Source organism: Carassius carassius, chromosome 22 (genome assembly GCF_963082965.1).
Source record: "Carassius carassius chromosome 22, fCarCar2.1, whole genome shotgun sequence".
Classification (NCBI taxonomy): Eukaryota; Metazoa; Chordata; class Actinopteri; order Cypriniformes; family Cyprinidae; genus Carassius; species Carassius carassius.
In genome coordinates, this window is record NC_081776.1 from 5,842,324 (window position 1) to 5,868,061 (window position 25,738).

At 37.4% G+C, this 25,738-nt stretch overlaps 3 protein-coding genes across 8 annotated transcripts in view; all 3 read left to right on the forward strand.

The window, feature by feature from the left end:
* The window catches only part of LOC132098796 (myotubularin-related protein 5-like), a 52,345-nt gene extending 47,156 nt beyond the window's left edge, over nt 1–5,189 (forward strand). For all 5 annotated transcript variants that reach the window (XM_059504995.1, XM_059504998.1, XM_059504996.1 and 2 more), the window contains 12 exons: nt 9–181; nt 586–762; nt 887–988; nt 1,072–1,257; nt 2,599–2,725; nt 2,966–3,096; nt 3,223–3,462; nt 3,550–3,657; nt 3,741–3,946; nt 4,594–4,681; nt 4,866–4,997; nt 5,078–5,189. In XM_059504995.1, the coding sequence (XP_059360978.1) occupies nt 9–181; nt 586–762; nt 887–988; nt 1,072–1,257; nt 2,599–2,725; nt 2,966–3,096; nt 3,223–3,462; nt 3,550–3,657; nt 3,741–3,946; nt 4,594–4,681; nt 4,866–4,997; nt 5,078–5,176 (1,769 nt within the window). In that variant the 3' untranslated portion in view covers nt 5,177–5,189. The remainder of the gene's footprint in view (nt 1–8; nt 182–585; nt 763–886; nt 989–1,071; nt 1,258–2,598; nt 2,726–2,965; nt 3,097–3,222; nt 3,463–3,549; nt 3,658–3,740; nt 3,947–4,593; nt 4,682–4,865; nt 4,998–5,077) is intronic.
* A 2,532-nt stretch (nt 5,190–7,721) lies between these two features.
* On the forward strand, nt 7,722–12,179 carry LOC132098798 (H/ACA ribonucleoprotein complex non-core subunit NAF1-like). Its single transcript, XM_059505000.1, has 9 exons — nt 7,722–7,933; nt 8,789–9,570; nt 9,745–9,916; nt 10,080–10,173; nt 10,622–10,704; nt 10,859–11,019; nt 11,146–11,197; nt 11,363–11,453; nt 11,536–12,179. Exons 1-9 carry the CDS (start codon nt 7,907–7,909, stop codon nt 11,850–11,852), a joined length of 1,779 nt encoding a protein of 592 aa, XP_059360983.1. The 5' UTR covers nt 7,722–7,906; the 3' UTR covers nt 11,853–12,179.
* A 3,794-nt stretch (nt 12,180–15,973) lies between these two features.
* The window catches only part of LOC132098799 (coiled-coil domain-containing protein 136-like), a 31,736-nt gene continuing 21,971 nt past the window's right edge, over nt 15,974–25,738 (forward strand). For both annotated transcript variants that reach the window (XR_009422973.1, XM_059505001.1), the window contains exon 1: nt 15,974–16,121. Coding sequence is in view for 1 of the 2 variants with exons in the window: in XM_059505001.1 (XP_059360984.1) it covers nt 16,067–16,121 (55 nt within the window). In the remaining variant the exon portion in view is untranslated. The remainder of the gene's footprint in view (nt 16,122–25,738) is intronic.

The window sequence follows — 25,738 nt, forward strand, 5'->3', positions numbered from 1 at the left end:
TATCCCAGGAAAGTGGGGCAGTATTCGTGGTAGTGGGCGGCTCAGCACATATGACCCTGATGTGGGGAACAGGCTGGCTGGGAAAGAATCCCCTCAGGCTAATGGAGGCCCATCTGAAACCTATTTCCTTCGCCAACAGAGAGCGTACCTCTACATCATTGGAGACAAGTCCCAGCTCAAGGTTATTTAGCTTACATACTTAAACTTTCATGTGAATATGATTCCATATATAAAGTAACTTGTGACATCTTGTTATGCAGTATTATTTGATTTTCAAGGACCTTTACCAGAACTAATATCCATTTCTGTAATTTTGGCATCTAGTGAGATAATAGTAGTAATAATGATGATCATTTTAAATAAATCAATAAATATTTATAATTATACCGCTGCTTATAATAACAATTTTATGGTTTTATTTTAATGTAAGTCATTATTATTTAAAGAACAATAGTTCAAAGTTCTTTCCAATCCTGCCAGCATCATGTTTACAAATAATTCCTAGATTCTAGATTGAATTAAACACACTAATTGCAGTATTGAATGGTGGGTGCTCGAGCTAAGCCCTCTTGTTGTTGTGTTCAGGGTGGAAAGCAGGACTCCTTCCAGCAGTGGGAGGTGGTACCCATCGAGGTCTTTGATGTACGGCAGGTCAAGAACAGTTTCAAGAAGCTGATGAAAGCCTGTGTGCCTTCCATATCCAATACTGAACCAAACATGACCTTTCACCGCTGCCTGGAGGAGTCAGAGTGGATGAATCTGGTACCTTACCCCTTTTAATTGGGTTAAATCAACACTTGTTAATTACACACTAATACAGTGTATTGATCAGTTTGTGCTACAATTTTTCATATTCTTGATGTTTAGTATGGTTTGTGTCCAATAGCTTCACAGGGTTCTACAGGTGTCCGTTCTTGTTGTGGAACTATTGGACAATGGTTCCTCCGTCATGGTTAGTTTGGAAGATGGCTGGGATGTTACAACACAGGTAGGACAAACACCTAAACATGCATGAGCTCCGTCTGCTATTGATTTTTGTTCATGTGTGTATTAATGCTGTGTTGGATATAGGTTGTGTCCCTGGTGCAACTTCTGTCGGATCCGTACTACCGAACGATTGATGGCTTCAGGCTGCTTGTGGAGAAAGAGTGGTTGTCATTCGGTCATCGATTCAGCCACCGTGGAGCTCAGACGCTAGCCAGCCAGAGCAGTGGATTCACACCTGTCTTCCTACAGTTCCTTGACTGTGTGCACCAGGTATGTGTAGTGGTGCCTGTCCAATATGGGTTTTTCCAGTGGGCAACGTCAACAGTCAGAGACCATGGTTGTGGGTAATAATATCAACCTGCTGGTCGGGAAATCACTATCAGTAAATGTACATGCACATGTGTTCGTGATGTATGCAAGTATTTGGTTTTATTTTAGCACCTCTATGATGTTTCACCATTTTCTTTGTACACTGAAATGCATGGCATTATTGCATGCAGGAAGGTTTGCTTGTTAGCATGCATTCTTTATTTAGTTTTTCAGTGGAGATGTTTAAATCTATTTCTGGAAAGTTCTTATCTCATGCACCATAAAACCTGCATCTACAAATGACTGTTTTGTTGTTGAATGTTGATAAAGAGCAATCACCACTTTCTAGGAAGGTAAAAAATAAACCTCATATGATTGGTGATAGTATGAGCAGATACAGAAAGGCAGCTAGTTAATACATGCTGATGTACACATACTTCCTGATTTGTCACTCTAAATGGACCACACCTTCGAAGATGAGATACCATACTATAACTCATCCAGATTGCACAAGCCTCCTTATCTAGCTAATTCACCCTGAAGATAAGGACAGACTTTCTTTCCCCACGTGTTTAAAGAATGAGATTTCTTAATAGTGGGATACTAGAACATTGATTCTGGATTTGACAAGAAATCAAAGATGATTATCTTTTACACAATGAACTCAATTTAGCTTCTAGAAATCCAGGAGATCTTGTTTCTTATCTTATGTCCTTCTCACTGATAAGGCAATTTGGAAGCAGAAAACTTGCCCACTCTATTCTCTTTTCCTCTGAAATGGCTTTTACCTAAACAATTGGAATCCAGTGTTTGTAAATAACTTTCATAAATACTGTTCTGATTGATCAAATTTTGTAAAAATTTAATAACTAATAAATAATAGATAACAGTTGAACTGTTAGGTGTCCCACAAGGTTCAGTCTTGGGGTGTTTTTTCTTTGGTTATGTATACTTTTATATAGTGATGGCTTGTGGTGTTTGGGACATATGAACCTAGTTATTACGATTGCAATTTGCTTAAAGTAGTCCGATATTGGTTTTCCTTGGTCTAAAATCTATGTTTAATGCAAGCAAATATAATGAATTGTATAATAATATAATGAATTTGAACATGCTGGTAAAAAATGTATAGCCTGAATGCACTAAGTCGCTTTGGATAAAAGCGTCTGCTAAATGCATTAATTGAATTGAATTGAATTGAATTTTTAAATTGAATTTAATTATTTAATTTAATTGTTCTAGAGATTAAGATCTGGTAGATGTTATATTTCAATATTCTTCCCTCGGCTCATTTCCTAACAGATTCATCTACAGTTCCCCATGGAGTTTGAGTTCAGTCAGTACTATCTGAAGTTCCTAGCCTACCACTACGTCTCCAACCGTTTCCGCACCTTCCTCCTGGACTCAGACTATGAGCGCATCGAGCTTGGTGAGTCTTAATCGCCAACCAACAAATTAATCGACAACATATTAAATGCTGCATAATATAAACTGTCATCATGACTCTCATAATTAGATTATGATCGAGTCTTCTTTCATGTTATTGTATTTTCTTTGTGTAATGCTGTCAAAAGTCAAGTGATAACTTACAGGAAGTTTCATGGTGCTTATTTATAGTATGCAATCATTAAACCCTGTTTGGCCCTTTCCCAATGTATCGTCTGTGTAGGTGTCTTGTATGAGGAAAAAGGTGAGAGGAAGAACCCTCAGGTGTGCAAGTCTGTCTGGGATTACATTGACCGGCTCAACAAGAAGACCCCCATATTCTACAACTACATGTTTTCACCTGAGGACGAGGAGGTAACTTTCTAATTTTCTTAGTTTCAGAGCATTGTTCTTAAGGTAACCTGAAACAAAATGTGACTAAATGACTCTAGTGCCCTCTGATGGTTAGTGTGTGTAACTTACTTTTCTTTTGTCTTGTAGGTCTTGAAGCCCTACAGCTTTATCTCCAACTTGAAGGTTTGGGACTTTTACACAGAGGAAACGCTTTCTGAGGGTCCGTCCTTTGACTGGGAATTAGTGCGGGGTCGGCCGGAGAAGCCACAGGAGGAAGCCGGCGATAGACAGGAGACGACAGCCCCCAAGTCCCAGCGGAGGATCGTCTGGCCGTGTTATGACAGCCTCAGTAAAGTACTGCCTGATGCCATCACCAAACTCTTGCAGGTTAGGAATAAAGCAGAAGTCCTCATTACAACAAAGTTATTTTCTTCACACATGAATCCTTATGGTCTTTTTAATATATCAATTCAGGATGTGCAGAACCTGGAAACTGAGTTGGGACAACCTACGGAAAAATGGAAGGACACATGGGACAAGATAAAGACAGCCCAACGGGTTGAATCCAAACTAGAGAGCAGGGTGAGATATTAATTACCATCTTAACCTTTATCTGCAAATTACTAATGGCATGCAGTATCAATATTTAGTTTCTCTTTTCCCAGCACTCCTTCTCCAGCTCTCTGCTCATGTCGTCTAATCTGAGTCACCAGCGGTGCTCTCAGGGTGTGTATATGCAGCAGAGCGGGGTCGGCTCCTCCATCAACCTGGCACTGGACTGTGAGGTCAGCGCCACATCCACACCTGCAGCTGGTCGACCCAGTACCAGCACACTCTACAGCCAGTTCCAGAGCACTGAGAGCGAGAACAGGTCTGTCAACACATTCTTCATACTTCATCGGCTGCCCCGGGTCTGTTTTTGGGTTAAATTACATTTTTCAACTTTAGTTATAGTTGTATAAATGAAACACATTGATGTTGTCACCTAGCATAATTGGGTGTTTAATGCATGAAATCAAATTTCAGCTTTAAATTAATTTATATGAATGTATAAGGTGTAGTGTGAATGGTAATAATTTTAATTGTAATAATAATATATAAAATAAGTGTTCCTGTAGCTCAATTGGTAGAGCATTGTGATATCAATGCGATGTTGTGGGTTCGATTCCCCGGGAACACGATAGGTAAAAATTGATAGCCTGAATGCACTGTAAGTCGCATCTGCTAAATGCATAAATTAAAATGTTTCAGTCTTCACTAGTTATTTTTAAATGGTAAATGTATTAAATGTTTGCATTTAATAAATTTATATATTAGCATATTTAAAAAAACACATATTTTATAAATATTTTTTATATGAACTATGTCATAAAAGAATTAGCAGAATGCTCTTTATTGTGGTTTTAAATGCTAAATGTATTAGTCTTATTTGAACGTTTAAAGGTTAGAACATCTCTTGAATCAAAATGTGAAATGTAATATATATTTTATTTTTTTTATTAATTTTTTTTGATGTAGGAGCTTTGAGGGTGTTTTATACAAAAGAGGCGCTTTGCTGAAACCTTGGAAACCACGTTGGTTTGTACTGGATAAGACCAAACACCAGGTACTTTATTTCTACACTGAAACCAAACACTGAAAACTAATGTTTTGGAACCATAATTGATTCAGTATACAAATCTTGCATGTTATATAGGAAAATATTTTTTTTTACAATACGTTTTTTATGAGGAATTAGTCAAAGGGACTGAAATTGATGCTCTTATATACCCCTTTTCTCTTTTTCCTAGTTGCGATACTATGACGCGAGGCAAGATAAAGAGTGTAAGGGAGTGATCGAGCTAGCCGAAGTGGAATCTGTCATTCCGGGGACGCCCACCATGGGAGCACCTAAAAACATAGATGAGAAAGCCTTCTTTGATGTAAGACCTACAGTATATAACCCATTAATGCACGTTGATTTATTAATCCATGTTAACCTTTTTATCTTCTCCTCTTTCAGCTCAAGACGACCAAAAGAGTGTACAACTTCTGTGCCCAGGACAGCACGTATGCGCAGTTATGGATGGACAGTATTCAGAGTTGCCTATCTGATGCGTAGGGGGAGGGGCCTTGCTGAGGATAGAACTGTGACACTTAGTGGGGGGCGGAGCCAGTGAAGGACAGTGCTCATAGCCAATGGGCAGCGCTTTTCGAGGTTTACAGAGGGAAGTTGGAAAGGGCTTCCGTATTGGTGGTATTGAACTTTATGATGTCGCACCTCACCACATTTCAGCGTTTTTGTTTAAAAAAAACACGAAAAGCTACGAAAAAACAAAGAAATCCCTTAAAGACTGTGGACTCACCTGTTCTCGGCTTGTTTTAAACACGCTCTGGATGTTGTCTTATGCTTGTTCGAAAAGGCATGACCTGCGATTATTCATCCCATATTGCTCAAATGCTGCCAATGGCAATTTTCAGCTATGCAGGGGCCTAAAAATGCCCAATAACTAGCCACAGCCGGCAAAAGAGTGACCCTAATGTGACCTTTAACCTCTTCTGATCTGTCACTATGCCACTGCTTGCATCACAGTCATCTGGACTCGCACATGATTAATTCTGCCTTCTCATTGGCTGGTCAGGTTCTCTCGCTCCTTTCTGATTGGTTGGCTTCATCCGTGCAACGGTTCATGAAGGATTTTGTGTTTTCTAATCAAAATAATATAAATAACATTCATTCTCGTCACATCTGACCAAGTCCCAACAGTTATCAAAATGCCATCTGGAGATTCAGATTCGACTGTTTACAAACTAAATTCTTGGGTTATTATTATGAAACTTAAAACCACTATTCCTGTTGAGAATTTAAGGGATGCTGAAGGAAAAGGAGGGATGTGTTTTGTCAAAATTTATGCACAAAAATACAATTCTTTGATTTTTACAAGAAGCAAAGCGCAGACTAAAATGGGGAAAGCTATATGTGGATGGGGTTTATAGCCTCTTCATGTTATCAAGTTTCTGTTTACACCAATCAGAGGCCAGAAACTGGAGCTGGTCGCCATGAAAAATGGGTTATGTCATCATTTCCTTCAACTAAAATATGCGAACTGCAAATATGAATCAGCTTGTCCCGAAAATCAAAGTCCCGTTGTCATGTGCTTCTTTTCTCCAGCCTCTGAGCCCTGGATCTGTCAGAATCAGTGTTTTAGTTAATCTGTTACCTGTTCTTTTGAATCCTGTAAATAGAAGAGTTTGTTTATATTCTTCCTTTAGAGAAAGAGTCTATTTTGCTGGACTTGGTGAGGATGCATAAAAGTATCACCTGTTTATCACAGGAGGATTGCACAGACTGCAAAGTTTTTTTTTAATTCCAGATGCAAGAACTAACACACACACACACACACATGGTGTAAAATAGGGTAATACTTCAGAGTTGTTGACAACAGAATTTGAATTGTAGATTTTTGTTCCAATAACTCCCTTGTATATAATACTCAAATATGTATGTTAATGGTAGTAATTTATTTAACATTGTCTCCTGAACAATGAGTACCACTTAACTTTTAAATTAGAAATCCAATATGTGCCATTGTTTATCTGTGTTAACGTGACTAATTATATATATTTTTTTGGAAAACTTCAGATGTGACTCATAAATAAACCCTAATTTTTTTTCTCTTTTTTTTTTTTTTTTCTTTAAAATGAAACTTGCTCAGTACAGGTTCACATAATTCGAGTCCTAGGATGCCACAGGTTTCGTAACATTTGGGCAAATAACATCTGACATCAGAAAACTGCATAACATTTTTAATTATTTATTTTTCATACTTTTTTTTAATTCGATTTGTTTCAGCTGATCCAGGTTGTGTTGTCAATCATGCCATGTTTTTTAGGATTAAACCACTGTGGGGTTCTTGACCTCCTGACAATTCTGTGTGTGCAGCTTTTGTCTCTGTCTACTAGTGTCACTGCAAAGAATTATATTAATTAAAAAATTAAACCATATAAACATCCTAATCCTTCATTAAAACATCGGGATATGACTCAAGTGTGTCAAACTGGGCAAAGGCGTAAATCATTTTAGTGTTTACTATAATTAGAAGTGAAATCCATGCTTTGTGGTTTAATAGTATTTCATATAGAAAAATATAGAACCCCCCCCCCCAAAAAAATAAAATAATTATGCAATTATTTACTCTCCCTCATCTTGTTCTAAGCCTGTATTACTTTTTTCCCACGAAATAAGTTATACAGGTTTTGTGTAACATGAGAATGTGCAAATACTTATATATGTATATAAACAAACAAACATTTTGGGTGAACTATATATTTTAAGCTGCATTTTCTAATTTTACACGTACAAATGATTTGTGTATAGACCCATAGCTCCATCTGCTGGTAACTTATTAACATTGCACTACACTAGACTAGGCGTAGCGAGGTTTAATCATAGACTGTATGAAAGACCTTCGATAGCTCAGTTGGTAGAGCGGAGGACTTAGGTCGCTGGTTCGAATCCGGCTCGAAGGAGCTGATTTTTCTGTGGCAATACAGTCCGCTTCATACTGATGCTTCATTATCTCCTCGGTCGACGTTATGAGAAACTGACATTACATTTAACTTAGAAAGAGAATTAAAAAGGAGTGAAAAATGATGTGGCTTTTCTGTGCGCTTCTCTACCCTCAAATGTTGTGTTAACTTTATTTTAAAACACTTTATTATTATTTTGACAGTGACGATGGGTATACTTTTATTTTGAAACGCCCCGTACAGTTCATGTTGTTGTGACGCCAATGACGTAAAATCATGTTTGAAGCGCTTCTAAACGCTGTTCTCACATGGAAACCTAAACATGGAGCATTCAAGCACAGAGAACCAGGTAAAGAATGTTCTAATCAATTACGTATGTATTGATCGTTCATATTTATTAAGGCACGGACTGAATTAGGTTAGAAAAGTGTAAATGTATACTTTAAACGTGAATTATCATTGTTTGAGCATGTGCAACCCTGAACAGCTGTTAGGTCACAATTATTTCACAATTATTTACTGGTAGTGGATAATTACAGCTCACACTGAGAGAATGAAATGTCAAATGTTGGATGGTAAATTGGATTGCAAGTCATTACTGCCACCCATTTCGGCTACTTTAATCTTGCATTCTGATTACTTAAAGGGGCGCTTGGTGTTTTTTGGTATGTAAATAAAAAAAAGTATCACGCATAAAGCAATGAACCCGCACTTATGAGACATATAATTTTACGTGATGTACACTTATGTTAGAAAAAGAACTGACATACGTCTTCTCTCTAGAATAAGGATGTTTTATTTTATTTGTAGCGGGTCGCCCCTTACGTGTGTTGATATCACGTGACCGTATTATGTAGTTTACCGCGTTATAATAAAAACAAAACAACGATAATATATTTGACTAATTGTTCATATAAAGTGCCTTCAGTCAGTGCTCAAGCCAATTTATAAAGCATAAAACCATTACCATATAGTATCAGAAGTTAAAGGCATAGTAAAAAAAAAAAAAAGCGGCGCAGCCATTTAAATAAATTTAAATATGAGATATGTAGATTTGACACACGTGCACCCACAATCTACAAGTGTAATCATACTTCAAGGAGTTCTCCTACTTTTTCATTATCTTACATCACAATAACATTTGTGTTGTGTTTTGGCTTAATTTGTGTTACAATCCTATTTATTTATTTATTTTTTTTTACAGAATCAAGATCAAGAATCTGAAAAAGAGAAAATGGATTTGAATATTAATAATACGTTTCAGACTAAAACGACCAGTGATCAGAGTTTTGGTCCTCAACTTGGACCAACAGATAAGCCATGCACCAATGGTCAGTCTGAACAACTAGGAGATCAGAGCTCCAGTGGTCAACTTGGACCAACAGCAGAAGCGTTCACTGCTGATCAGTCTGGACTGACAGGAGATCAGAGCTCCAGTGGTCAACTTGGACCAACAGCAGAAGCGTTCACTGCTGATCAGTCTGGACTGACAGGAGATCAGAGCTCCAGTGGTCAACTTGGACCAACATCAGAAGCATTCACCAGTGATCAGTCTGAAGAGACAGGAGATCATAGCACTGGTGGTTCATCTGGACTGACAGCAGATCACTGCACCAGCATTCATTCTGAACAAACTGGAGATCAGAGCTCCAGTGGTCAGTTTGGGCCAACAGGAGAACATTCAATCAGCGACCAGTCTGGACTGGCAGGAGATCAGATCTCCATTATTCAGTCTGAACAAACTGGAGATCAGAGCTCCAGTGGTCAGTTTGGGCCAACAGGAGAACATTCAACCAGCGACCAGTCTGGACTGGCAGGAGATCAGATCTCCATTATTCAGTCTGAACAAACAGGGGATCAGATCTCCAGCATTCAGACTGGGCATGAGATGCATTGTGGAATTGTGGTTAGTCCTCAGTCTGGGTCGTTGGGTTTGCTGAGCATGCAGTACAGAGAAAACAGCTCGGAAGACAACTGTTCAGACAGGTAAAATATTAGGACATTTAAGTCTGTGCTTTTATATCGTCAGTTTAGAACCTCCTTCTGACCTAGCAGCATCAAACTAAGCTTATAGATCATAATTTTATCACTTTGTACATAATGTCTCAAAAAGCTCATCTGAATTGAATGGTTTATTTTTATTATTTTTATATGATTCAGTGACTCAGACTCTTCGTCCTCCACATCCTCCTCTTCATCATCCTCAACCTCTTCCTCCTCTGAGCCTTTTAATTTAGTCAAGAACAACGCAGAAGATGATGATGAAGGTGTTGCCATGGGCAGTGAGAAAAGGCCTGCACCATTGAAAACCCAAGATGAGCTGCTTATCGATGTGAGGGGAGGAGCTAAGAAGCAATCTAAAAACCAAAGTGATGTTTCTGTTAGCAAAATTTCTCAATTTCCCTAGCTGTCCACTTGTGCTCAAATCAACCAAGACTGATGTTAATACCAGCCATAAAAGAGCATGATTTGTAAGGTATCTTCTGTGTGTGTAGGATCTTCCTGTAGTTGAGAACCTCTTCATCAGCCTTCCGGAAGATACAGAGATGGAGCCCATCGGGACGATATCAAGCATTGTGGAGCAATTAGGTATACAGGGATCTGCCAAACTCCAAGCGTACATTTACTGCCGTTCAAGATTTTGATGTTAATGTTTTTCAAAGATGTCTCTTGTGCTTACCAAGACTGCATTTATTTGATTAAAAATTAATATTGTCCAATATTATTGCTATCTTTTATGTTAATGCATTTTACAACGTAGTTATTCCTGTGAAAAATTCACCAATTCAGAATTTTCAGCATCATTGCTCCAGTCTTCAGTGTTACATCCTTCAGAAACCATATGCTGATTTGGTGCTTGAAAATGTATATGAAAATCAAATAGCTATTTTATGTTCATCAGCTAGATTTTATTATTAAACAAGACAAATATTTGTCAACTAATTTTTCCATATTTTTACATCGTAGCTGAGAGACACCATGCAAGTTTTGTCATTGCTGAATTTAGAGGACTTTTTGACTGATTGATTTTATTTAGTGATTGTGGAGTCATATAAGAACACACCACCACTGCATGAAGACAGCGTGTTATTCACCAAAAACAGAAACTCTGTTGGCAAGGTCAGTATCAATGGGTTATTTCCCAAATTTTTGTAACAATCTAGAAAACATCTTTAAGGTGGTGATATACACTATGAGTTCTTGTCCGGGACTTTTTATATTGTGCAATCATCAGTAGTTTTGTGGGACTAAAATGTTGTTGGTTTCTCCTCAGATCTTTGAAGTCTTCGGGCCAGTTTGTCAGCCTTACTATGTTTTTAGGTTCAACTCCCATGACGATATCAACCAGAAAGATCTTAAGATTCGAGATGTGGTTTATTTTGCCCCCAAAATTAAAGATTTCACAGACTACATCTTTACAGAGCGACTCCAAGGGTGAGTACCTCATTATTCGAGGAAACTTGGGTGTGCTTCAGTTCTGTTGAGATACGCTTATCTTCAGTGCTGTTCTACTATGGTATTTTTCCGAAAAACATTTACAAATTATTTTTGTCAAACAAGGACCAAAGGCTCGGATGCATCGTGGAAAAATGACCAGGAACCACCCCCTGAGGTAAATGTGCTCGTTTTATAAAAATGATTTAGGAAATCAGGTCAACAAAGGCTTAAACCCGGAATAAAGTGATATCCTGCTCTAATAGTTTGTCATCAGTATTCTGTGTTAATAAGTGATGCTTTAGCCTATCCACCGATTGGTTTTTATTCTGTGTGTGTATAGGCACTTGACTTTAGTGATGATGAGAAAGAGAGGCAGGCCAAACAGAAGCTTAAAGAGCAAAAGAGACGGCAAAAAAATGATTCGGACTCAGGTGAGTCACCCGGTCAATTTTGTGTTCAGGTGTGAACCTGAATGGGCTAACTGCTCCGTTAATCACTGTTTTTACTTTCCAGAGGACGAATTGGATGCCCATAAAGGTCCGCCCCCTCATAAATCCGGCCGGCGGAAGCCCAGACAGAACCGCAATGTTCCTCGCGGGCAGCATCACAGTCGTGGTGGTGGTTTCCATAGCAACTATCACGCTCGCCAGCCCTTCCCACCGGACTACATGTTCCCCCATCCAGATCCACACATGTTTCCCTTCCAGGGCCCAATGATGCCACCTTTTCCCAGATTTCACATGGGAATGGCCCCTTGGCCCCCAGGGCCCAATCAGGGCTTTATGTTCCAGGCCCCGCCTCCTCCTCCTCCACCACCACATAATCAGTAAAGCTGTGACTGGATCCTATTGACAACCTGCGCCCTAAAAGGGATCACAATCTTTAAATACTAATACAACTCTATACAGGTGTATAGCATGAATCAAGCATAATTCTGTGCAATTTTTCATTTTGTATTAAAAATGATTAATTTCTCTCTTTCAGTGTGTGTTTTTCCCTGTGATTGTCAGATTGCTCTATTTTTGAAGCTGCTTCATTCCTTTTATTTATACACTGAAAATTGGATTATTGTGTCTGTTTTTTTATAGTACTGCCCAGAAGTGGAAATGCAAAATGTTTATTTGATGCACCTAAAATAAAAAGGTCATACAGACTCGCAACAAGTGAAGGTTTTTTAACAGTAGAATTATCATTTTTGGGTTAACAATCAATTAACAATAAATGTATTTTTTAGACCAAGTTAACCTCATATTTGAACATGTATTTAAAATTAAATAATAAAATATTGCAAAATAAAGTACCCAACAAACTTCCATGGGGTATTTGTTCAGTAACGCGATTGACAGAACATTTGCATACATTAAATGATATATTTTATTTAAGAAAATTACAGTTCTATGCTATATATATATATATATATATATATATATACACACACTATGTGCAGGGGCGTCGGACTGGGGGTAAAACTAGGGCTGTTCGATTACACAATTTTTAGAATCGATTCCACAATTTTTTGGTCCTGGAATCGAATGGAATCGATTCCAAGAATCGATTCCTCACTGTTGTTTTCGATTCTTTTCCAATTTTTTTTATTATTGTTTTTTTTTTTTTTTAGATAAAAAGGAACCTAGTCTCACCATGATGACTGCAGGATAGGTCGTATAATGTATCCTTCCTATAATATGAAGCTGAAAAAAAATAAAATGACGTTACGAACATTTTAGTTTTTTCAGCTTTGCCCGTGAAACTAATCATAGCCCAGCTCTGCCTGAATTAAATAAGACATGAAATGTCTAAAATAAATGTGCCCAGTTCTGTTAAATGAAGTTTACTTTGTATTCTTTGCACAATATTAACAAACCGTAGGCTACATTGAAATAAAATAACCAGAACATTAATAACTGATAGAGCTCTGTCAATCAGATGCGCTCTCGTCCACAGATCTATGCTCGTGACGTATTATTTATAATTATCACTGGCTGATAGAAATGTTTTTAAAAATATATTTTAAATGGTAATAAGATCAAGACCCTCAGTGACGTCATGATCTATTCTGTCATGTAGCGCTCAAAATTGTGGACAAGCCAGTTCCAACATAAAATAATCTCTGAATCGTTTATATATATATATATATATATAAAATTGAAAATAATCTTTTATCTCACAACTGTTGTAATTATGGCTTAGGTGAATTGTGCTTCTGAAACGAAAGGCTACATCCTAAAATTTAAATGATCAGTACGGACTCGTTTTCTTTCTGTTTATTTTCGTGAATTTAAATGTGTGCAGCCTTACTCCCATAGACAAACTTTGTTGAACTGAAAAAGACTCTGAATGAGGAGTCGATTCCCCTTGATGCAATCGATTCCCAATGCCTCGGAATCGATTCTTTTTGGAATCGATTCCCAGCCCTAGAGATTACCAGGGCCCCAAAGGAAGAGAGCACCCTTGAAAAGTCTGGAATATATTTTAGTTTTTATTTGGGGGCCCATCAGGACTGCCTATGCATAGGGCCCGGGATCTTGTGCAACGCCCCTGTTTGTGTGTGTGTTTTCTTTAAGAAACTTGGGGGATAAAATGGGGATGGAACGATGGCCTAGTCTAAATATCGATCCTTTGCTGTGCCGGAATTCTGCAGCTACAAATGAGTTCTTGTCAGTTTGTTAGCTTTCAGCTTAAAAAGTCGATTCCCTTTGAGCTATTTCGGTGTGTTTTTTTTTGTGAAAGAGAGAGAAAATGATAGATACGGAGCGTGTAAACGCACAAATAAACACCCCTTTACCTTGAGCAGGTATAGCTGTGTAAGTAGGCCTATGTGATTTAACTTTCAACTTGCACTCTGCACATGACGTGTTCCAGTTTATGACGACTGCCCTCTAAGGGGGAACATTTCTGGCCTCGTTTCAGCTGAGAGTCAGTTGACTTTCATTCTGACACGAATGTCCCACAAATTTGAATGGTTTCGCAAACTGAGAGGATACTGTTGCAGCTGTAGTTTCTTAGCGAGTGAAGTAAAGTTCCTCCCCTAAAAGTGGTAATTGGCAAGGGCAACATCTGCTGCACATTCATTGCATCTACAGGCCATATCGATATACGCGCGCGAGAAGGCTAATCTGACCAAGATGTGAGTCACACAAATACTACTGTCCCCTCACTAGTTTATTTATAAATTAACGATTTCTAACCTTTTATGTTTGTTTATAGCTGTTAGAATAGCACATTAGCATATTTGCGCACTGTGGCTACGTACTGTGCGCAATATCAGTTATATTTTAGTATTAATTATGGTGTTCATGTAAATTGGAACACTTTTTGCCATTAAGATGACTGGGGGAAATGGACTAATTCACCTGAATGAACCCTATGCACTGTTTACCGGTAATATTTTGAATTGACGTTTGTTTTTATATTTTCAGTTTTTATTTTTATTTTAGTTACATTTTTAGTAATTTTTTATGTGCTTTTGTCATTTTTTTGTTACTATTAATGATGATTTTTTTTTTCAATTTTATTTTTAGTTCTGTTGTAGTTTTTGCGCTTCAATTTAAACATATTTCAGTTAGTTGCCAGGGAAACATTTAAAACTTTTATTAGTATAATTTCAATTTTTATATAATTTCTAATTTTTATTTCCTTAATAACATAGAAACCAGACCACTACAAATGATAATATTTTCTTGTTTATTCATTTTTTTTATGTGAATTTGTATTTTTGTTACTTTTAATAGTAGCATTAAAAATGGAGACAAAATGACCAACTTCTTTGTATTTTTACTTATTCAGAAAAAAAAGAGACACATGGTAAAAAATAATAAAAACAATACAGTTCTTTCAGATCTCGAATAATGGCAGGAAAACAAGTTCGTATTAATTGAAATAAATACTAATGTTATAACTTGAATGAATTCAGAATTAAACATATGGTGCAATAACTCCAGCTTTAGTGTGTCATTATGAAAAATCTGAAAACATAGCATATTTTTTATTATTTTGACCAGTTGTCATTTTCTGCAAACAAATGACAATATTTTTATAATTGTAAATCAATATTAATATTTTTTTGTATCACATACCCATAAATAGTAAATCTAGACAAACTGATACATTTATAATTGTCTCTTTTTTTCCCAGAGCTGCACTGAGTGAAGACTTAAAATAATAATCCTTCCTAATATTAATCATAATTAACTAAAATAATTGAAAAACGAATGTAATATAATAATAACAGCAAAATAAATTAAATATATTATTATAAATATCTTGCATCAGAATGTCTTATACCAAACTTTGTTTTTTTGTTTGTTACTTTGCAGTCATCATGGACTCAAAATGTATATTACTGCAAAAAGCATCAAGATGTTTTCAAAAGCCAGCGGAGTTGAATCTGTTAGAGTAGACAATGGACCACACAAAGCAATCGAACAGTTAACAGATGAGAAAATAACTGAGGTAAAAGATAAAGGTGGAGCAAGAGAGCTGGAGTGAGTGAGCGAGAGAGAGAGCGAAGGAGGGAGGGAAGGCGAGAGGAGGGCACGCAGTAAACGTCACATAATGCACAGCGAGTAACGGGAATGTAAGCTGTCAGTGTCCTGAGCTGCACACAGATCTCATTAAAGGTAAGCAGAGCAATTCTTTGTGTGTTTGAGACTATCAGAATGAACATGTCTGAAATACAGGGTTTCATGCTTTGTTTTGTAAGGAGGAGACAGTAAGAAACGGAGAGGAGAGGAGAGAGGGAAAGAACTGCACAGTTGTTCAGAAAGGGCTATAAATCATCTGTAAGCAGTTTAGACTTTGATTTTTGCAGTTGTTTAGAGGGATGTTGAAGTGATCTGTGTGTGTTTGTGTGTGTTTCAGGATGTATCGACCGTCACAGCATAGTGTGTGTGGAGCCTGACATTCCTCGCAAGGCTGTGTGTGTATCCCTCCTGTTTTCTGACCATTATCACTGCGCCTGTTTCACTGGTTAGTGTGTGTTTGGACATCTAACTCCCCTCCAACCCCCACCCCCCACTTCCTGAGGCCTGTCACCACGACAACCATGGACTGCGGATTGCGTCTGCCGCCCGTCATTGAGGAGGTCTTGGATCCTGCAGGTGTGTGTGTGTGTGATGTATCTACAGGTGTTCATTTGTGCAACAATGCATGGAAATAATTATTGTTTTCTCTCCCCCTACCTGCATCTTTATTGTTTACTGGTCTATCATGAGGCAGAAGGTTGTTTGGAAGGATGGGACAGCCTCACGGTCTTTGCTTTTTGTTAAATAGAGATACAGAGAGCAGAATCACTTTGTGAAACAAATATGTATGTAATCAAACAAACCTCAAAACCTCAGAAACTGATATTATGATGTGATGGAGGTTTTCTGTTTTAAGTCATTTAATGCAATGGCTGATAAAGTTGTGTTATATATTATGATTTATTTTCAGATATGTCTTGAATTACGTTTATTTTTCGGAAGTCATTGGCAATTTTTTATTTTATTTTTATCCCAATTCTCATTTGTGCTTGCACATAACTTTCCAAACTTGCCAAATGTTGACACCACTAATTCTCATGCTTCTCTTAACTTATTTGTCAACCAAACAAGTTTTGAGTGCTGTTGTCTGCTTGAGTGTTTCTGCTAGTAAATTAAGCCTATTTTGTTTTTAAACGCTGTATATTTAAATGCAAACGGAGTAGCTTTGTTACCATAGATCGAGAGCTTTGAAGATGTGCAGAAAGGGATTTTGGGAAGCCAAATACTGGCTTTCTGATATGATGCATGCTCATTAGGGCGTTGTTATAAAACTATTATATTTTAAGTGTCTGGGCAAATACATTTATAGGCACACTGTAATGCTGTAGATTTCTCCTTGGAAAGGCTTTTATGTCTTAAATAGCTGTTGTCTGAGGCATTGTTTTAAATTGTGCCTCTGATCAAAAGCAGCGCTGTATGTGATCTTCAAAGCTTCAGTCCCACCTTATCTATCTCCATTACTCCTTTCCCAAAGAACCTCTCCTTATGTGACAAGACGCACAAGGATTGTTTTACTTGGTCTTATGGTATTACTGCAGTAAATTGGGGCAAATGTTTCTGTAGGTGGACTAAAGGAGGTTTGGGGAACGAGAGAGAGGATCATTTTAACAGCACTTCCGCATCACATTCCTCATTGGCAGTGCTTCCATGACAATTCCCTCTAAATGCCGTGCTAATTTAGCCAGCAGTGATGGTGCTGCCTACCTCTTCTCCATCCACCAGACACCCACATGTTCCACATTATTGAAATGCCACTTGCATTCCCTGTCTGCCCCCGGATGATGAAAACACATGTTCTTTCTCTCACTGCCCACATTCTGGGTGCCATAGCGCTTACAACGTTTATGTCCAGTGACAGTCAAACTCCAAAACTTTCTGCTACAGCAGTTAATTTACATAAAAAGGGCCCTTTCACTGTTCATGCCCGTTTGAGTCTTTGTCCATGTGAGGCGTCCTAGAAAAACTTCACTGGGTACCAACATCAAGAGATTGCATGCTAAGAATTTCTATGCAGTCTGTTTACTTTTTCTTTTAACGCTGATAGAGAAGTCAGTTTTCGACTGCAATGGAAGTCAATGGTGCCTTGCAACAGGAATGTTAAAATACAATACACAGTGTTGTGAAAGTATAACAGCAAGACTTAAACATAATACATCTTATTATGAAGACAAGTCTGCTTTCATAATGCTAGTCACATGAATAATGTTTGAGTTTATGACTATTAATGTTGTCTGTGCAAATTTATACACACATCCAGGATCCACTTGAGCCAGTGATATAATGCTACATTTCTACAAATTTTCTACAAAAACCATTTTAATTGAAAAAAGTTCCATACAAACATTGTGATAATTTTATCATCTGTTCAGACTCTCATTCTGCACCTGTTCACTGCAAAAAAATCCATTGGTGAGCAAGTGATGTAATGCTACATTTCTCCAAATCTGTTCTGATGAAGAAACAAACTCAACTACATCTACAACTACATGGCCTGAGGGTTAGAACATTTAAATTTTATTACATTAACTATTTCTTTAATCTGTTACTTGCACATAAAATGCACAGAGATGCCAGAAAGGGATTGCTTACATATCATCCACATATAATAGTAATAAAATAAAGAGATTTCAGACAAATTTGCTGCTCAAATTTAATTTTTTACATTTTATACAAGCTGCGAATTTTGCCTTAGAAATGCCTTGTGTCAAATGCTTTTCTTCAAGTGCATTTATAATATACACTTTTTGTTTGTTTGGACAAGCTGAAGGGTCTGTTGAGGTTATTTTCAATTGTAATTTGACAGCAATACCACAAATGCTTAACTTAGTTTGAACCCAGAACGTTGTTTCATTCTTGTTTATATGTTGCGGAGTACTATACGTTGACCTCTGAGCTCCGAATGGCACAAAGAAGGCATACTGCAGCTTTCCTTCCTCCAAATCTTCCTCTCCTCCCCCCTGTGGGTTTCCTCTCTCTTAGTCTGTCACTCGCTGACCTCATCTCAGATGTGAGGAGTGACTCTTTAGAACGTTCCAGGAGAGCTGATGGCAGGAATCTCAAGGGCAGTTCAAGTGAGATCACGCACAGTTAGCAAGAAAAGTTACATGGAGAGAGATAGAGTGTGTACGCGCCACACGTCTAAGTGAAGGCCAACACAGAAAAAATGTTCTCATGAGTGAGAGCTCAAGAAGTCCACCGAGAGTGTGAGAGATCCAACTCGCTTTTCTTTCCCCCTTCTGCTTTGAGTATGTGAGTTCTGTGTGCTTTTTCTCAAGGCATTAAATCAGAACATGACCTAGTTTACTTCTCTTATTCATCAGTGCACATTGTTCAAATGGAAATAAAGGCTATTCTTCATAAACCTTCATCAAAACTTTTTCCACCTCTGGGTGGGTGCTGTCAGAATGAGAGTCCAAACCAGATGGCAAAGATGGGGAAAATATTATTAACCTACTAGATTTGGACAAAAACTCAATTGGCATTGTAATAAGGTCATAGGTGTCAAGTAACGAAGTACAAATACTTCGTTACATTACTTAAGTATAAATTTTGGGTATCTATACTTGAGTAATTATTTTTCAGCCAACTTTTTACTTCTACTCCTTACATTTTCACGCAAGTATCTGTACTTTCTACTCCTTACATTTTAAAAATAGGTTCGTTACTGCCATTTCATTTCGGCTTGTTTTCATTCAAAAAAACAAAAAAACTATCCAGATAAATCGCGCCATCCGGATGGAGTGAATTTGATTGTGGTTGGATGAGAAGTATAGACCCCTTAAAAGTTTGTAAACATTGCAACATCTCCGGGTGGGCGGGGCTTAGCTGGAGGCAGAAAGAGGCGCGGACGCAATGTTGACAAGCGTAAGCAAGCACGTTTTAGGAGGGATTTATTAAGCATGGATGCAAAAGAAGGTTCGGAACTGTCCGAATATGTACAGTCACTGACTCTGCGGGACCGTGACGGCTATTTTTGTAAATTAACTCTCGCGGATGGAAGCAGGCTACCTGACCCGTATGCCATACGGCCATATTAATTACTTTTGGGTGGTTTGGGGAATTTTGTTGAGGCTTATTTTCTAATGTAACCTATCGCTGGGCTAACTATGATTAGCAATGTGTATTTTTTTTAAGAGACCATTCAAAGGATGGCACACACATCTATCGCTGTATGTTTGTTTAACATTTAAACTAGCTAGTGCGCTGAAGGTTGGCGACTTTTCACCTATAAAACAGAAACTTGCTGATTTACTAGATAAAACCAATACACCAGTTCATATGCATAGATTATTTTACCTGATATGAAGTGTGCATTGCAAACACGAGCATTATTTATGATTATCTCCGTCCAGTCTGTACGCCGTATTGCATTCAACCACAATTGTCTTCTGATTTCTGTGAAGGAATGTCTGCCGGGATCTGGTAAAACTTTAGTTTTGAAACAAAAGTGCTGTTCCTTCTATGGCAGCCAAAAACACAACGAGAAGACATTTTAAAGTCAAAACCTCAAACTTTTAGCGCACCTGCTATGAGTTCTGCCTTATGTGTTCCTGTAGCTCAATTGGTAGAGCAAGCGCAAGGTTGGGGGTTCGATTCCCCGGGAACACATGATAGTTAAAAATTGATAGCCTGAATGCACTGTAAGTTGCTTTGGATAAAAGCGTCTGCTAAATGGATAAATTTAATTTAAATTTAATTTATGTTTTGCCTCCAGCTAGAGCGGTGACGTCACAGTGACGTAGGTGATTAAGGGGTCTATACATTCCGACACCCTATTGGTCCGTACGCGATCCATCGCACCTGCACATGACACAAATCACTTCACACTCAAGCAAGGACATAGCCAGTTTTGGGTTCGTTTATCAAAAAATATATTTCTTAAAAAAGAAGGGTTGGGTATGGAACCGGTATCCGATCGCCTCAGAGACAGTCCCCTTAAAGGTGCTCTAAGTGATGTCACACATTTTTTAGGCCAAAACATTTTTTGTCACATCCAGCAAACATCTCCTCACTATCCGCTAGCTGCTTGTCCACTGAACACACTGTAAAAAAACGGGGTCTCTCTAGACACCACAGGCTCCACAAACAACAAGAAAAACAAACTGGGCTCACCCGCACCACAAAACATAACAAACTGTTCCAGCCAATAACCGACAAGAAAGATTTGGGGGGTTAGTGCACGGATGAGGAGGAGGGAGAGTCTAGCTAGCCTCCGTTTTGTTTGACAACAATTTGAATGTCAACAAGAAGTTACGACTCCCGGCATCGCTTAGAGCAACTTTAAATTTCATATGAAACCGGTGTCAGACCGGTCTCTTCTCTGAATTTCAGCAAGCTCTTCAACCCGCAGACCGCGAGCGGAGAAAAGCATGCGCACTTAAACACAAACAGAGGACACAAGGTGTGTGTTTATCGATAGATTGTTAGAATATCCGTATCTGCGCAGTTCATTGTCATAAGTACAGTTTACAAAAGGTCACGAAGGAGCAGTCGGTTTCCCATCTACTGTAAATTTTTCGCTCAAACATTCATTTTGCCGTTGTCAGACTGCTTGTGCATTCAAAATCGCACTAGATTATTATTAAAATTAATGGCAAACTGATATTTCCTACTGACACACTACAGCAAAAGATATAAATAACTGGCTTAAAACCCTTTTTGGGGGTGAAAATACTAGTACTAGTACTGTACTTTACAAATGACATTGTTGCTACTTTATAAAGAATGAGCATACAGTCATTCACAGAACTGATTAAAGACAGTGACAGACAGCACTCATCTTAACTTAATATCAGAGTGAGTGACAGAGATACAGTAGAGACATTATGTGTGGTTTTGTATTAAATAATGACCCAGATTGTGAAATAATACATTTATTAGCCTTAGATTAAGGGAAGCACAACTTGGGAAATGAGCATCCAAGGTGAAAGCTATGGATTTATTTAAAATATTTGTAATGTTCTTTAATATCATCCATAGTTTTTTATGTGGTTCTTTTTTTTTTTTTAAGTATCGGTTCAGGTATCGTTTAGGCGCCGGTACAGTTTTAAAAGTATCAAAAAGGCACTGGACCCTACTTAAAAGTTATTATTTCTCACTGGCTCATTTACCAAATGGGTGCTTTCTCTTCATCCTCCACAAATTAAGCTATTGTAGGTAGTTCGGTAGTGAGACGTTTTAATAAATTATCATTTGCGATTGACGACACGATTGAGAATGTTGTGAAAAGTAGGCTATACCAACTTTGTAACTCGTTACCCCTGAACACTGAACATAGCAGACGAATGTACCGAATACAAGAAGCTATCAATCAAGAAGGTATCAGGATTATGAGTTATTTTTCTTTTTTAGTTAATTAATCATTCATTTTGACAGCACTATAATGTTTATTGTAAATAAATAGACAACCATACAAGGGTAATTGTTACTAAGCCTGCACCAATGTTCTTATCCATTGCCCTCACAGATTCCTGCAGCTAAGCTTGGATGTACATTTACATTCCATTAGAGGTTATTGATGACATGCCTCTGAAGTTTGACTTTTTGCACCATAATAATACTTATATAGGCATCTAGTCATCATATCTAGTTCTTTAATGTATCTGCATTGTACTAAAGTGTGTTCATTTTCAATGGGCATATATGCGGCTGAAACAGGTAGCCTAGTGCATCCCAGATTTTTCAACATGAACATTTTAATATAACATTATAGTCCTTATGGCCTTTATAAAAATGTTTTTTTGAGGAGGGGTAGTGCACAATAGGCCCCTGTGGCGCGGCTTAAACTTTTGTTCTTAATGGCATTTCCTTGCATTACTTTTACTTTTATACTTTAAGTAGTTTTTACAGTACTTTTACACTTTTACTTGAGTAAAAAGCTTGAGTTGATACTTCAACTTCTACAAAAGTCTTTTCAAACCCTAGCATCTATACTTCTACTTGAGTAATGAATGCCAATACTTTTGACACCACTGAATAAGGTGTTTTGGGTAGTTGCCAGGACATTGCTATGTGTTGCTTTACAATGTGGTTACTAGGCTGTTTTAGGTGGTTGATGACTGTTATATGGTCCATGTTTCATGATACAACCTGAGCATCACCTTTTCATTCAGGTGCTTAAAGGTGAGGTTTGTAATATTGACAGCTAGTGGAAGAAAGACTCAATGCTGTCGTGGGTTGCCAGATTGAGGACACGCAATAGGAATGAGCACAATTGACGGGGTAGGTGACAGGTGAGGAGCCTTACACTGTAAGTTGCTGATTTCATTTATTAGAATTTGAATATGTCTCTGGTCATAGATCTTTTTAGATGGATGCCAAGGCTTTTTAGGTTGGGTAGAATCTGCAATCTCTGTAGTTTACGTGCTTTCATGGGTAAAATAAAACGCTGTGTTTTCCACCAGCTGGCAACCCTAGATGTTGAAATACTATTGGGTAAATTGGCAGTGGGCGAAAAGAAAAAAAAACAAAACAGACATTCTCACACGGAAATCATATTTCAAAGTAGAATAACGCTGTAGCGTTATGGTACTGTCAAAAACTACATATAGCACCTTTAATGCATTGCAAATGCAATTACCAAGTAAAAGTATTATAATTATTTATTCTTGTACTAATGTATATCATTTATAATGTTCTTTGAAAGATGGGTTTGGTGTTTTTTATTATATAACTCGGATGACAAGGTGGTGTATGTAGTTTTTGTGCATGTAAAGTGCAAAATGATACCAGTAGGAGTTATTGGGGCTTGGACAGGGGGCTGTAACCATGGCAACAAAGCGATAGCATGTGAACTCCTCCTCCTTTTGCATCTATAAGAGTGAGAAACCAACATCTCGTTTTCTGTTGCCACTTTCTTCTCTCCATCTCCCTTTTTCCTGCATCCCACTTTCTCTTTCTCTTTCTATTTCCTCTTATTCTACCTTTCTTCCTTGCCAAGCCAGGATGGAGTCGACGTGAATAATTCATACCTCTCCTCACTGCGCCAGAAATGTGACACGGGCACACACACATTTAAAGCACTCTAATGCTTCTGGGACCCAGTTATATCTCACTTAAACACAACTCTCACTCTTTTCATGCCACATTTATACAGTCTTCTATTCAAATCTTTTATTCTGGCTTTATGGTGTTATGACACCTTTATTCTCTTGTTCTTTAGTGATGGATTTTTATGTTTCCCTCTTGTGTCTGTAGAGAAATGAATCCGAATGAAGGACACTAGGATATGAACACAAGGATTGTCTTACAGTTGTTTGCATGTGTGTGTAATGGTCAATGATGTGTGTCTGTAAGTGTTTCAGACTGGATGGCACGACCACAAAGCGGACGAAAAGCTTTGATATCCTGCTAACAGGACCAACAGAGATAAAGGATAGATTTGGCTTGTTCTAAATCTTTTATGTGCTTTTGTTCAGGACTAGGGAGCCTCTGGCTATTAAAATTAATAATTTAGGAACAAATAACCAAATAAAACACAGAATCGTTTGGTAAAGATGGTTGTTCATAAGTTTTTTATTTAGTTGAGTTCACAGCTTCTTACTACAGAGCTGAACAGCTGTTTTTTTTAACTCTTTTATTACAGTAAAGCTATGTTGTGAATATGTATTTTTTAACACACATTGTCATATGAACAACAAGTTACAAGCTTTCACATGACAGTAAAGGTTCCTGAATCATTTTGAATATAATAAAATATTAAATAGAAAAAAATTGCATAATAAATACAATAAGAAATGTTGCTTTGGCAACAATGTTGACAAAAAATATTTTGAAGTACTATAAATACTAAAGATTAAATAAAAGTCAATTAAGGCTACACAGAAATACAAATAATTCTAATAAAAATGACAAAAGCACAGAAAAAAATTGAAAATGAAACTAAAAACATAAAAATAAAATCTAATGGTAAATTATAATACATATTAATAAATGTATGATAAATAATAAGAAATAAAAGTATATAAATAATACTAAAAAGTTCAGTGAGGTGGATTCGGTAAGATTTCTGAATGCTTTACTTACAGAGTGAATTCGATTCAAACCACTAAATCATGAGTGAGTTCAAAACAGTTTTTTGTATTTTTTTCTGACTGATTTATTTAAAAGAACTGGGCTATTTGTTTTATTTTCCCAGGAATCAAATATCACAACCCACATTGTCACAACCTCTCATTTTTGCATGCTGGAAACACTGGATTTTGCTCTTTAACCAAGAATATATCGGACAAAACTGAGTTTTGCTGGACATAAAGCTTTCCAGACTAGTTATTAAATAATTAAAAGCTATTATAGTCACAGATGGAGCACTGCTTTCTCTTTTACTCACTCATTATTATTAGTATTAAAGTCTGATGAAATGTTTTCTGCTGCTGTTGTCATCATTTAATGGGAACTAATAAACAGTGTCACAATAGAGGAGAAGAGAGCAGACATGGATCCGTAATTGTGGTATTTTGAGAATGCATAATCCTCCCCCACCTGTAAGGCCTCATTGATATTCCTGAAACACGGGTCTGTGCTTATGAGTGGATGTTGATTTACATTGTGTTAGTGTGTGTTTATGTATAAGTCTTGTAGGGCTATACAAGCATTGTTTAATGCATGTTTTTGGACTGACTGCGATACAGAAAATGTATCACACTGCCCCCTCCTCTTCTCTCTGAAATGAATGCTAGCAATATGAAATCAAAATTGACCATGTTTTCTTGCTTAATAAATGTCCTTATCGTGCATAATTCATCAGTGCACATTATTGTAACAGAAAAAGGCTTACCTTTTATAATCTTTAATAAAAACTTTCTCCGGCTCTGAAATGACTAATTGTCCCGTCACTACAAGGCTATGTGAAAAATTATGTTGATTATACCAGTTAGTGCTGTTTCTTACAGTAACAGTGTACAGAAGCTTTATTCATGCCATTCCAATCCCGTATGGCTTAATTCTCAGTGTGAAACAAAAAAGGAGATGTTTCACAGAATGTCCTGGTTGCTCTTTACATTACTGTGAAATTGAATGAGGATGTGGAGCTCTAAAAATGACAAAAATAGCATTTCATATGACTTTACTATATTCTTCCCCTCTGCTCTTAAATTCAAGTTTTATGTTCATTTGCATAGATTCAAAATGGCACATTATGACAGGTTTGACATCAGTGATGCAAAATTAGTTGGAATACGCCGTGCAAATAATTA